The 15,370-nt window shown below is 32.1% G+C and overlaps 1 protein-coding gene across 10 annotated transcripts in view; it reads right to left on the bottom strand.

The window, feature by feature from the left end:
- LOC124947326 (octopamine receptor beta-1R-like) overlaps nt 1-15,231 on the bottom strand; it is a 27,088-nt gene extending 11,857 nt beyond the window's left edge. For 2 of the 10 annotated variants that reach the window (XM_047489341.1, XM_047489340.1), the window contains exons 1-2: nt 9,578-10,642; nt 5,801-7,098 (exon numbers count right to left, since the gene is read on the bottom strand). In XM_047489341.1, the coding sequence (XP_047345297.1) occupies nt 5,801-6,555 (755 nt within the window). In that variant the 5' untranslated portion in view covers nt 6,556-7,098; nt 9,578-10,642. Of the gene's footprint in view, nt 1-5,800; nt 7,099-8,617; nt 8,747-9,577; nt 10,643-14,675 lie in introns of those variants that run through there. The other 8 variants (XM_047489338.1, XM_047489336.1, XM_047489337.1 and 5 more) reach the window with 8 other exon arrangements.
- Nucleotides 15,232-15,370: the final 139 nt, after the last annotated feature.

Raw genomic sequence — 15,370 nt, forward strand, 5'->3', positions numbered from 1 at the left:
TCAATTTTTCCCACTAAAAGAATCTTCTCAGTAACAAACTCGGACGTTGAGAATTTTACGAAGACGATTCCTCGAGTGACCTTCGAGATGACATCACGAACTAATTGCGTTTAATAAATGCTTTTTGATATGTTTTTCGACTTCTATTTTCTATGAATGAATGAGAAAAATTTTCATGAAATAATATCATCATGTTTTTTCCTCTCTCTTGTCTAATTATAAAATAATCAGCTTCAATAACAATTAATGTGTTTCATTTAATCGGTGTCGAATTGAAAGTGAATGTAAACATGAATAAAATGTGAGTAATAGAAGCGAATATCGCAACGATTCATTATACGACGGGATGTGAATGGTCGAAAATGGAATTGGGAATTTGACTTTTATTTTGTAATTCACACAGAGAGAGTGAAATGGATAGAGAAGAATCCAAATGCTCACATTTACCTCTAGACAAATTTTTATCATATTTATGTGTAGATTAAATTTATTACGGTGAGATTAATTTTGGATGACTTTTTCGTTTCATCGATTGATTCAATAAATCGATTGTGAAAATTCGTTACATATGTATTTATTTTTTATTTTAATTTTATTTTTCTCTTTATTTATTTTTTTATTTTTTTATTGATAATAAGTTTAAATTGAAATATATCTGATTAGAAAATCAATTCATAACATTAATGTTTAAATTCGTAAATTTTCTTTCTTTATAGCTATCTCTTTGACAAGATATTTCATCACGAATAGAAAGACAAATTTAACGGTTTTTGCATTCATAATCGTACGTTTCGGCGAAATACTACACGATGCTGGTGATCACCGATAATGGTGTAAGTGGATTTGCGTGGGTCGTTCAGGGCTAAGAGTACCTTATAGCAGCTGCATCGCAGATTACTGTTTACGACCTCTTCGAAAGCTATGGAACGGAGTATATCGACTATTCCGCACAAAAAACTATTTTCTGCACTAAATTTTCATTTCTATATTTTGTTAGAAAGATTAACTTCCTTTATTATGTTTTTCTTATGGAAGTCAAACATGAATTAGATGAAGTTAAAGAAGAAATATTATGCGGTTACATTAATAGAATTACATTTGGCCGAAGTTTCAACCAACGAATTTAATCTCCAGTACATTACATCGAAACGTTAGTATTTTCATTAGAACGAACTCGGATGTTATATGCACATAATGCGGTACATATCTACGTAAGTATTGCAACAGAAAATCCAAATAATGAGCATTATTCTAAAAATAATATCGGAAACACGTATGATAGTATCAGATGAAATATACATTCATAAAGTCGAAAGATTTATTAATTATAAAATTAAAGATAAATACGAAAAAGTGTTTTTCAAATGTTTTCGATGGTGAAATTCTTTCTGGCCAATAATCTTTTTTGAAAGTTTAAATCTCTAACGTATAGTTACTTATATACTTGAGAAGAATCCGTTTTACCTTACCAAAAGGCCTCTTGGATATTTGTACTCAACGACAAAGTAAATTTCATTTCACAACTTATGGACAAGAGGAACGCATAAGATTAATCATTTAATCGAATTGAACTACTAGTGATTAGACCTAGTGAATAGATCTAGTGAATATCGTAGTCAAACGTAAAAAAGAAAACTAAAACGATCGTTGTGATTTTCATTTCGAATTGCATTGACGAATATAAAACATTGTTATCATTACCAATGATATTTTTTTTATCGTAAACTATCGTGCTTGTGGCTATTTCTAGTGACTGGTAGAGAAAACAAACTTCTTAAGATCCATTTAAAATTATATCGGAGCAAACGCGAGATGCTTTTTGGATAAATTATTTTATCTAAATGTTGCGTGTTAAAAAAAAAAAGAATCGAAAATAAATACTTTGTAAAGAATGAAATGTAAAAACGAAAGACATTCCTAAAGGCGACATATCGATCGGTCGACGTTATGGAAATTTTTGATGCATAAATCGCCTTACGATATACTTGGCATTGGCTCTTGAACGAAAGCTCATTAGCAAGAATACCTTGACTTTCGAGGACACAGTCTAGATCATGGTCAAATAAAGGCCGAAGGAGGTGAAATCGTACAGTCTTCTCCTTATGAATGATACTTGGTCTTTCTATAAGCATTTCGCGTGAAAAGTGGAACGGTTTGTATCCAATTGCAATGCTTCCATCTAAACGGGTTTTATATTTCTCTTTTCTTTCTTCTGTCGAACTTATATTATTCATTCCTTTGATCAAAGATGCGGGAAATCCGTTTGATTCGACAGTGACCTCGGTCTTCTTCGTTCATATGAAAAGGAAAAGGGAAAGAATAAAATACAAAAGGAAAAAAGAACGAGGTCACTTCCGGTTTGTCTAACAAGTTTTTATGATTGAAAAGAAGATCAATCCGTGGCATTTTTGTCTCTCTCATAGAAATTTTAATATCCTACGATCAAATTAATATCTGCTTGCTATATCTAAACACTGAAAGGTAACGTCTTTTATAATTGATTGAAACGGAAAAAGAAGTAACAATAATAGCTTTTTAGAAGTAGATGTTCCAGAAAACACTGATGTTATTAACGTTTTTCTGTCTCTACATGAAAGAAATTTATATAATCAGTTTTTAGAACTCGAAAAATTGATGTCGTTGAAATCAGCTGGATCTTTGGAAAAAGATAACTACCGAAGGAGAATATTGTTAGAACATCGATAAATTTCGAAATATAAAATGCGACGTAAGTAAATATATTTGGTGGTGATAAGTTAAGCAAAATTTTGTCTATTGTACCATGTTGTTCGATGAGATGAAATACTTCAGAAAAATCTGTATCTAATTTGATTATTAAGGAAAGTGAAAATTCTTAAAGACTTTTTGTGAAGGTTTTAAGGATCGAAGGATCCAAGGTTGTAGGTTATGATACAAATTTTCGATCGTTGTGGATTGGAAAGAAAAAGTAAAATGTAAGAGAAGAAATGAAAAATATTCGAACAAGAGAGGCTTTCGAGGGAAGAAAATGTAGCACATTTCGAAATAATAACATTTGAAAAAGACAAATAATAAATATAATAAAATATAATCGTCTTTTTGTTGACTGTTAAACATACATGCTTTTTAGACTAGATTCATATTCGAATAATATTTTTCTATTTCTTTTTTTGTTTCTATACACTCGAAGATTGAACGTACTCTAATATTAATGTTAATATTTGAAATGATAGTTTGATTGGAAGCACATTTTCTACTACAATAGAAAACGATCTATAAAAAATAAAAGCTTCATCGGTCTTGATGCAATACAAAAATATCATCAGTTTTCTTGATATAAAGACATATCTGAAAAACTTTAATGGAAATGTGATCGTTGAAAGAAAAGATAAGAAAGTATCAAATAACGTAAAACTAAATTGAATCTGAGGGAAAAAAATAAGCAATGTTAAAGGTAAGAAGAAAATTAAAGCAATTAACAAAACAAGAGTAAAAGAAAAAATATTAAAATTTCGATAACGTATCGTATAAGATGTGTTGTCTCGATCATCATTCGATATATGTAATATTTAATAGACAAATACTAAACTCTTATGATATCCCATCAACGTAAAAGCTCGCCCAAAGAAGAAACTTCTTCTAAAAAAGAACATACATGATAATTGTGACATAATCGCATCGAAAAAAGAACAGAGTATGGTTTAAAAAAAAAACACAAGCACAGCAAATGATGATTCGAAGAAAGGGACAAATCTGCTGTTACGAGTCGGCGATGTCATAATGGTGAGGAGAAGATCTTTTTTTGGTGTTTTAGATATTCTCTTACAATAAGAAACTGACTTTCTCTCGCGAAGACTGATAAATGGAGCAAAGACGGGTACTACTAAAGTCGATGTTCTTAACGAGACAATAGATCACGTCTGAAAAATAATAGAATATCGTTGAGAGCGGCTGATGGAAACTGTCTCAAGGTATATTACTTTTTTTTCTATAAAAATGATTATATAAGAATCTCCGTCGGTCACGGAATAGATTATCAATTTTATGGCTTTACGAATTTATCTAGTCGTTGTTGAATTAAATTTTGTCGTGTTATGAATATTTTTTCGAGTGTATCAATCTTTCATATAGGATTAAATGAGATTAAAAACCATGTAATAATGGCAAATCGTAATGGAAAAAGTACTGAACTAATTTTTAAAGTCGATAATCTAATGTTTTCTCTTTTATATTTCAAAAAAATGAATGTACCTTGTTTTCTCAGCGTTATTATGCTAATAACTTTACTTCATGAACTGTCGTATACTCTCATTTACATTGAAACATTGAACATTTTGTTTTATCATGCGAACTCAGTGTAATTGTGAAAAGGCAGCTCATGTCAGTATGCAGATCTCGACTAATGCATTCATATGGAATATGCATTCCTGTCATGCGTCGTGACAATGCATCATATCGATTTATGTTTCTTCAATGCGTTTTTGTTTCAGCTGCATAGATAAACCCAAAAGAATGATCGTTTACTTGATAAAAAAAATATTTGCTTTAAAATAAAAAATATATTCAAGACGTTTATGTTGGTCTATGAAAAATATTTCAAAATATATTTTGATCTTCTAAAAATCATATTCGGTCAAGTTGCATAAAATAAATGAACGGATTTTTCAATATATAACATTATAACACAAAAAATACATTTGTATTTTTCTTTGTTTTCATTATGTTTAACATCCGGCTGTTTGTCAACAGAATCTATATATGAAGATATATATATTGGGTTGACAACTAAGTGATTGCCGAATTTCAAATAAGAAGGGAACGACAAAATCCGCAATCACTTAATTGCCAACCCAATATATATATATATATATATATATATCAAGTAAACTTAAATTAGAGGTACTATGTATATAACCGCTTTATTTTTGTCCGATAAAAAATAAATCCTACAATGTTTGATCCAAATAAGAGAGACCCACTTTTTAGAAGCGGCTTACAAAGAAAGAATAAATATAAAATTAAATTTTATCCTTCGATGGCCTGATTTTCTCTGAATATACTGCAATAATCGAAAGGCAAATCAAAACGTCGAGCACATCCTTGATGCAAAATTCTTGACAAAAATATGCGGAAAATGCGAGAGCGTATCGAACACAAAATTCGATCAATTATGGTTCATCGGTAGGAGAGCGGCTTTAACAGCAAGAGCATGTTTTTTCTTCACGCATCGGTTTATCTTTTTCACATCTTTTATTCTAATTGAAGGCAGATGAAAGACTGGGATCTTACGATTCGCGGGTTATTTCGCGAAAAAATTTTGCAAATTTTTGGATATTCTCAAGTGTGCTTTTAAAAATAGAACCGATTATTTACTGAGCGAACAAGCTAATATATACATGTAAGTAAATATGAAAAAAGGAACAAATATACAGACATATAACCAGATAAAAATATCAGCAATTTTTCCAGTGCACTTTCCCGATTCACAAAAGAGGTCACGGAAAAATTGGTAAATATTTCCGGTTTAGAAGCAGTATGAATATAGAGGAAGTTCTATGAAGTGAAAATCGCGTGAGAACACAGAAGAGAATGTCGAGAAGAACATCGTGAATGGGACCATCTTGTGTGAATATTACATTGATAAGTCTTACGAAGCGAAAAGATGCCTTTTAGTACTCTCCCACAAAACATTGAAATACAATTTTTCAAGAGGCTGACGCTCAGGAATGACATAAAAAATACATTTCGTTGATAAGGGATGTATAGGAATTAAAAATATAAAAATAATGAAATACAATGATTGACTTTGTCTGATACTCACCGATATAGCATTCGTTCTTGACGATCGGCCTCACGATAAATCTTGTAATACATCGCGATCATGATAATCCCAGGTAGCCAGAAGCTTACACTTGAGCTGATCACCGCATACAATTTGTTCACTTGAAACACGCACACGTCGGGATATTTTTTTCGGTACTCGAGATGTTTATCGGTTGTGTACCACCCGGCGAAAATAGGAAGGAAGCTCATCACCGTCGGCGAGCACCAAACGACGCTGAGCATCGCGCCGAGTCGAAGATTTGTCATGATTAGAGGATAGTCAAGTGGTTGAACGATGGCATAATAACGATCTACGCTGATGCAGCAGAGATGGAGGATCGACACGGTACTGAAGAAGACATCAAGGGAGTTCCAGACATCACACATAAAATAACCGAAGAGCCACTTGCCAGACAATTCAACTGAGGCGTTGAAAGTCATCGCGAAAATCGCGACAAGCATGTCAGCCAACGCCAGTGAGACAACGAAGTAGTTGGTAATAACTCGTAGCTTACGGTGCCTCATTACAGAAACGATTACAAGCAGATTGCCGAAGAGAGCGCAAAGAATAATGAAGCCCATCACAGTTGCCTTCGCCGTCAACACAAGCACGTGCTCGATCTCGTTATTCTCCGCACGTTCGTAAGTCTCATTCTCTTTACTTTGTCCGGTGTCAATTAAAATATTCGGCAGTTGACCCGGTAGATCAGTGATATTAGCAGAATCCTCTTCCATTGTACCGTTCAATTCCATTTCCTTTTTTTCTTTCTTTCTTTTTTTCTTATGTCTTCTTTAACCTTTCCAATAGCCAATCACCTCCGCTTCTGTATTTTTTCTTTTTCTTTTGCTGTTTTCAATAACCCGACTATATCTGAGTAGTAACTTTTTCGTATTCGAAAGCGATCCGTTTCTTCTACTACTTCCTCCTCGTCGATCGAAAGATCGCATTGATCCATTGAAAAGAGAAAAAAGATTTCAAGCCATCAATACCATTGTTCGTGCCCGAGTATCTATCTTTAAATATTCTCTGATCTTTACTCAGTTTGTACAAGGAAACATCGAATCACTGATCTCCTCGACATCGACAAGGGTCATTGTACGCGATGATTGTAACACGTAAGGTCGATGCATTTCGACGATAGAAATTCGTCGAGATGACGCATCCATTGTTCGATTTTTCATCTCTCTTTTACTATCCGTCATCGTTAACTCACTTTCACTGTCACGGTTCAATTTAATTTAATGTTTAAACCGTGCCCCCGTCGTGTTATTCCGTTCACATTCCGTCACGGTAACCTGAAACACGAATGAAAAAAGAAATATATTTATTAAACAAGTGTTACGATTTTTTTCGAATTAGCCACATTCTAATGAAATGAATATTGCTACGTGGCATTAATATATTGCCATTAAAGCTCTTTTTAGGTTTTGCATTAATCATCTTTATCTAAGGAAAATATTAAAAAAATTGAAATAAAATACATAATAAATGTCTTTCACTACGTCCGTATTTATGAATATTTTTATGAACCCTCGCGCAGTGTGATATTTAAAAAAATACATTTCAAACACAGGCATAGATAAAAAACGAAGCGTTTATTATTCGTGCGTTAATAATAAATTCACGAACAATCATTTTTACCAATTCAAAGCAACAAATATATAATCGATACAAAATCGCAGTATTCTAAATTAATAGCAATGAATCGTTTCAATCGTCCATCCAGGTTTGACCATCATTTACCTATCTTTAAAAGATCAAAGAATATTTTTATTGTCAATTATCCGTAAAATTCTGCGAACGTACAAGCGATGGCTCGTTACCATCGTTTCTAACGTGGCTTATCATCTAAAGTTAATCTTCAAATAATTACTTTCGTGCAAGCACACACGATGTGAATTATGGCAATTGGGTGAGGAAGTCGATAGCGGTGCATAACGGGTCGACTTAAGTGTTTTTCCTTAAGCTTATATGACTCTCGTTATTGGAAAATAAAAAATAAAATTAATTTAAATAACTAAATTTATTCTATAAACGTTATAAACAAAAAATCACATAATGTCACATACATAAAAGTTGCACAATAATTTGAAAATGGTAGATATGAATTCCATATAAAAGCGTATGTTCTCCATTGTATGTATGTATTTTTAATTCGGTCAAAAGACACGAATTTATCACGGTTAAAACTCGATGTCACATCCATAAACCGTTTAAAATCGATCGCGTGCTTTCGACCATAATCGTGCCGGTTATAACGACACGCATTGCTTTAAATCTGGCCAGAAATGTGGCGTTTGTCCGCCTCGATCATCGTCCGATCTCATTTGCCCTATTCATTTTTATGCGAACAACGTAATTTCTTGTATTAGCTCATTCAACGAGATACATAGTTTTTGTTCATTACGAGCGTTGATTAAGAAGTGACTACTTGCAATATGGTTAGACGAAACAGCATTAAATCAATTGCCACATATCGATCGAGTTTGACATAGATTGGACACTCATATATCCTCATCATATACGAAAGTATAGTTTTTATCGAAAAAGTATTTTCTCTTTCATATTATCGTCTGTTTCAGTGACGTCTCTAATTTACGGCCGTACTACAATACTGTCACGTTTGACAAACCTTTTCCGTTGTTATTATGCCGAAGGAGAACGAACCAGTTTTCATTGCGCACGAAAACTAGTACTGTCATCATTACGGTTCTCAATACGAAAATTCTATTTATTACCTACATATACGTACATATAGGTATATACCTACATACATATACCTACATTACATCCTTTTTCTAGCCAAAAACATACCAACAAATTTCTTCTTCCATTCAATCTATCCTCGAACTAGTTGCGATCCATACCTCGGATTAACCGAATATATTGCTTTTCTCGAAAATAGACTCTCTCTCTCTATCCTTCAAACTCTTCCGTATCTTTCTGTTATCGTAAACAAAATCGCCAAGACCTTACGTTGATTTATATAAATTATGTCGAGCATTATTTCAAAACGAAGGATTAGTTACTAAATAAACGGACAAGAAATCAAATATCGAAAATCCCGTGAAAAATGGTATTTTATTCTATATCTGGGATGTATTTCTAAGGAAATAAAATAAAAAAATATCAGTGTAATTGCACTTCAAACTTTTCGCCTGTCGTACCGTCGGCAATGAAATAAAAAATATTATATTACGGCAATGAACTTCTCTTTCAATCGGTACATCGAAAATCGATTATCGTATGTGACTATTACAACACATATATATATATATATATATATATATATATATATGTATATATATGTGTTGTATATATAAGTATATATATATATATATATATATATATATATATATATATATATATATATATATACTTATTTACTTTATATAGCACCTTTCTTGGGAAATCATAGATAATAAGAGAAGATAAATATAGAAATATTCTATTGTAATCGTAATTAAACGTTATCTAAATTCAGATCACGAAATGTGTTCTATTTATATTTTATTCAATATTCTGGAGTTATTTTAAATGAGGATAAAAGCGTATCTTTGTATCTTACATCTATTTTAATGTATTTACTCGTGTCTTATAAATACGTCTATTAGCTTGGATTAAGAGAAAAATGATCATTCAGAATTATAAGATTTTAATCTTTTATTTGGACGTTTCAATAGATTTAACGTTTTGACAAAAGAAAGAAAGAAAGAAAAAAAAAGTAAAACGTTTGCTTCGAAAAAAAATAAATTTAAGAAGATAAACACGAACCTAAAAGATCCACAGATTCGATGGTTCCTAATGTGTAGCAGATGCATCCATTACATTACTTCTAACGCTATCACTTAAAAATTAAATCACCGTGTGTCACTTTCACGAGCGTAACATTTTCTGTACCTTGTCATTTGCACTCTTGAATGGCGCGCAGCAATATCAGCTGTTCGACGTTTTGCATCCGAGATTCACCTTTTACGTTATTTCTGTAACTAACGAACCATTAAGCCGCGTCGTACTCTTTCTTTCTCCTCTTCTTTCGTCCGTCACTGTCGTTTGCATGAGGAACGTGAGAAGCCCGTAACGATGGGGAGAAACGTGAGATTACATCGTATATTTAATCATTGCATCGTTTTATCGATATTGACGTCAGACTATAAACGCGAAAAATGCAAAGAAGAGAACAAAAGGTTAGTGACGGGTAATTTTCTATCTTTGATCATCACGAGATTCGCGATCATTTTTTTTCTTTTCTAAGTAAAAAATAACTATTTAAAAGAATTATATGAATCGTAAGAATTTTTCTTATGATTTCCTGTTAATATTCTTTTTTTTATGATATTTAGTTGCTTCTATAGAGCTTCCGATTAAGATCATCACCGATCGCATTGAACGATCCACCGGAAAAACAAAGAGAGAGAGTGAGAGAGAGAGAGAGAGAGAGAGAAAAAGAGGGAGGGAGAGAGAGAGAGAGAGAGAAGGAGAAAGGATCGGTCGATGCTCGCGCGCGCGCGTCTGAGACAACGAGATTCGTTCGAGGTACCTTAGAGAGATCAACGACCGGCACCGAACGAAGGAACCTCTGCGACCGATATCCGGGCACCACGAGCATCATCGTTCTCTAATGACGAAGATATTCTTTTTTGATTGATCGTATTGATACACGTGTAATTTATACGAACGAACGTTTTTCGAACTCTCATGATGGGTACACGATCGCGATAGCTTCGCTTCTAATGTATTTTCTCTCGATATCACGCATCAAATACGTTTTTTCTCTTGGAGCTACACGTTATGATGTCGCTCACACAACTAGCAAGGCCGGAATGAACCGTAGTTCGGTCACGAATACTCGGAGCTTTCCCGCTTTCCACCGGCAGCACCCTCCACCACTACCACCACCCATTAGTATTGCCACCCTCCGAAACCTTGCCTTGCAGTGGTGGCGCCTGCATCTTTACATAACATAAAAGGTCTTTTCTTCTCTATCGGCGCATCATCGACGTCTTGAGAACCAGATTTTTTGAATTTCGTTATATTTTTAACTTATTATGACGATCTTATTCTTTTTTAAACATTTCATATTTTCATATGTATAAAGTTCATCCTCATCGTATGTGATCTTTTTTAATATCATTATTCATTATTATATTCTTTCAAATCTACTTTCATTCTTTTTACTTTTTACATATTCGAATATATCCATTATACAGGAACTTCTTTCGTACTTCCATTCAATTTCCAAAGTAAACCAAGCAAATTGACGAAACTAATATAATATCGTATGGAACACGATAGGATATTTATAATTGTTCATACGCACCCGACAAAGTTTACCGAATAATTTTCCAATGACAAAAACAAATATTGAGCGGCCTACCACAAGCTTCGAAGCGTATATTCGAATTCTGTTCGATTAACAATAAATTTCAATTTGTTGTGATAATACTTACATAAAAATAAATACACGAGTGAGAACAAAGTAACGAAATTATATGCGTAGACACGTGCATCAAACTTATTTTTATCGTTTCCTTATCGATATACTATTATTTTATTATATGTCCTCAGTGTAGAAAACTGTCAGATACAGTTTGTTATTAATCGTAAAAAGTATGTATATATATGAAGGAACACTATATAATATAAGGAAATATTAAAAAAAATAATAATATTATTTTCTCCAATTTGAAACTTGTCATATTTATAAAAAATCCAATATAATATATTTTATACATAATACATATACATATATGTATTATGTATAAATATTTATATATGTATTATGTATATATATTTACCATCCATCTATTATATAATCGAATTTTCATGGTGAGATGCTACAGTCACGATCACAAATCGAAATCTGTTGTCTATAACAATAGATCGAATCGACTTCATTGAGCATTGCAAGGTAAAACAGGGACAAACGCATTCGATTGCTAGGAATCATTTATCATAGACAGATGCATCATTGTGATTGCATCATGTATTTTCCATATCAAACTATCTCGTTAAAATAAGGTCGCGTTCTACTAAACGATACCGTTAAATTTACTCTATTCTAGAAAATCGATCCGGACGTGCCGTTTTCCCTGTAACTCGTTCTACGATTCGATCGTAACAACCGAGAGCTTTCTTTCTTTTAAATTCCTTTCCTATGCCGTCTCTGAATCGATTTCGTGACGATACGTAACTTTATGTGAATTCCTCGCAAACTGGACTCACCGTTGTCGTCTTTCTCATTCTTTTTCTATCCACAATCTTATAACCATGTAACGGTGGTAAACAAATTCTCAAAATACAATGAAAAAAACTAAAAAAACGTGCAGGGACAATACAAAATACAAATATCTTATTTCCTCCATAAATAAAACGCGTAAAACTTGTAGTTTCCTTTTTTTTCTGTAATAAATCCAAATGCAAATTTGATCTAACATAAATTAATTGGATCATCCAACGAGATAACTAAATAATGGTTACATCGAAGAGTAACTTCTTGATTCCTCAGGATCTAACAGAATCACTCAAAGCAAATAAATTAATTAACTCGTTCAATGATGAAAAAATTCTTATATAGTATACGATCATGGATTAAAAACAATAACTTTTAATTTAATCAATTCATTCAAGAATGTATTATATCTTACATAATGGCTTTTCTTAATAAATATTTGACCTTATAATCCGTGAGATGTTCAGATTTACAATTAAATATGCGTTATATTACTATTCGATATTGATTGGATCTAGGTTTAACTGAAAGATTTTATATTAGAACACGGATAAATATACCTCGATGAACGAGATAAGGGCGAGTTCTCAAGCATCGTAGTGTGTGGATGAAATTTAATACGAAAAATGAAGGTAAAAAGAGATCTCAAGCACGTTTGAACATCTGATCGAAACATCTTCATCGTTCTTTGTTTTCTTTCTTTTTTTATCTATATAAACTAGAAAGAGCAACTTCAAAAAAACTTTCAAGTTTAGTAGACTACATGCTCTTAACTTCGACATCTTGATTTTTGTTGTATGAATGTGTATGAGATTATATTCCAGAGATAGTTTCTCTATCTTCTCTATTTGTTTTCATATCAAATATCAAGCGATATTCGATATGAAAACAAACAAAATAAAAATTTTTGTATTATATATTATCGTCGAATAATATACAAATTTTAATGTATAATTAAAACCAGTTAGAAATTGGGTCGACAAAACTAACGATGCGCTCATCATTAAAGCGACAGTAATTACAAACGCCTGTAGTATCATGTTGGTGTGTATAAGGGCAAGCATTGGAGAAATGGACGCATGATTGGTGACCGTGAAAGATCAACGAGATCGTACGTGACAATTCGTTAGATCCTTGTTATTGCAGTCAGCCTTTAATTAAAGTGCAATTACTGTTCCGTACAAGGTTGCTTGAAAACCCTTGAGGCTTTTAGTGGTGAAAAGAATAGATACGTGCACAATGTATATAAGTGATATTGAAACACTTTCCACTTCTTAAGCCTCATTAAACGATATATATCAATCTCGCTACAATTTATCAAAATTTGTTGTATGCATAATAACATTCGTGTTGATATATTATATAGATATTACTTGATTTTAATTATAATTATTAAAGAATTATAATTATTAATTTATATTTCTTAATTTTATCAATATATTTTATAAAATATTTTGTTAACTTTTTAAAAGTAATTCAATCTTCTTGAAAATACAATTTTATTTATGAATATATAAATGTTATAAGAACATATATTTATGTATTATATCTTATATTTGGCCAGTGCGCGGATATATCTACTCTCAATCCTGTTGTTGGATTTGATTATATAATCCTCCAAAATGACCAAGAAAGAAGAGATTCGTTTATTTCTATTTCCGTTTCAGGATTTGAATTGTAAAGAATAATTTTCATTTGAAAATAGAATATATAATAAAAAAGACCCTGATAAGGAAAAGAAAAGACCCTGGTAAGGAAAAGACATTGCCGAAGAAAATCCACATGGCTACAAAAAATAAATAGCGAACATTATATTGGTAGTTCAATTGCGCTTTACATTCAAATGAAAACAGAAAAGAAAATATGACTGAATCCAATATAATAGAGATATAGCATAATAGGGATCTTTAAGGTTGTTAAATCACATGTCATTGGTTTTATAGAAATTTAATAAAATAAATTCTTTAACGTGAAGCTAGCGACGTTTTAGCATAATTACCCAAAGCTTTAGTTCGCTTTTCTGGAGAACAAGTTTACAGCCTATAAAGTACGCTCAGATGATGTAAAACTTTATCTTATATAAAATTTTATTTTTCAGAACAAATTCCAATCACGAAAAATATAAAAAACATAAAAACAGCACCGATTATTTATTTTATAGTGTCATAGTACACCACTTGATTGAGAAAACGATACTAGTAATCGCCGAAATTTTAGAATAATCTCCAGTCAAGTGAGATACAAATAAGATAAGACAATACTTATCGAGATCAACTACTATTGTTAAACTGAATGGAACTTGGGATAGGATTGCATGCTGTTGAGAGAGGTAAGAACTCTTATTGAAGTTAGCATTACAGATAACATGCTCCACACTTTTTGATTGCAAAAGCTCCTCAAAAGAATTCAGGAGTATTCAGTATTGACAAGGAGCATCAAATAGAATCAAATAAAGATTGTTGCTACGGTAAACAACATCCAAGATGATCGCTACTAATTTTACGTGGATTGCGCCCAGCGATGAAATAACAAACACCTTATAAATAATAACGCTAAGTTCACTGATGCGTTTTTTTGATCATACACTAAGTACTCTTTTTTTAATATCTACCCTATGTGTAAGAGAAAAATATTCTTTACGATTCAAGTCCCGAAACAGAAATGGAGAGTCCAGACTTTTTTTCTTGATCGTGGTTGCTTGAAGGATTTCATGACTAAATCCAGTATTACCAACGTCGAAATGCTGAACATCTGTATACATGTGTGTGTGTGTGTGTGTGTGTGTGTGTGTGTGTGCGTGCGTGCGTGCGTGCGTGCGTGTGTGTATGTGTTTAATAAACAATTTCTTTTTGTAAATAATGTTTTTTTGTTCAATCCTTCTTATTTCTAGCCATAGTTAATTTAATAAAAAGAAAATATCTTTAAAAATACTAAAAAAGGGTGGCATTTTAAATTTTGTTTTCTCTGTGCAATTTATCTTCAGTTGCTGTACGAACTATCGAATCTTCTTTTTTTCAAAGTTAAAAGATCGTATCGTTTTCTACAGGATACGTTGTACATTCCACAATCCAGTAATGCCAACATCGAGATATCAAAACGATTGCAGCAGACTTGCCTGTTCTTTCTTTTATTCTTTTTAAAAACGGAGAAAAAAATAATGGAAACTTTATACAAATCGTAATGTCAGTAACAAACAAGAGTATATATATTTATTACTTAATCTTCTTATGATATGACTGAACATGACTAGCTTATAAACTGACTGACTGTATCTTGGGTTTTTAGAAGCTTTTATTTATAGTTTCAAACTATAGGTGGTGCAAATAAGATCTTGT

The sequence above is a fragment of the Vespa velutina genome, chromosome 2, assembly GCF_912470025.1.
Source record: "Vespa velutina chromosome 2, iVesVel2.1, whole genome shotgun sequence".
NCBI classification, from domain to species: Eukaryota; Metazoa; Arthropoda; class Insecta; order Hymenoptera; family Vespidae; genus Vespa; species Vespa velutina.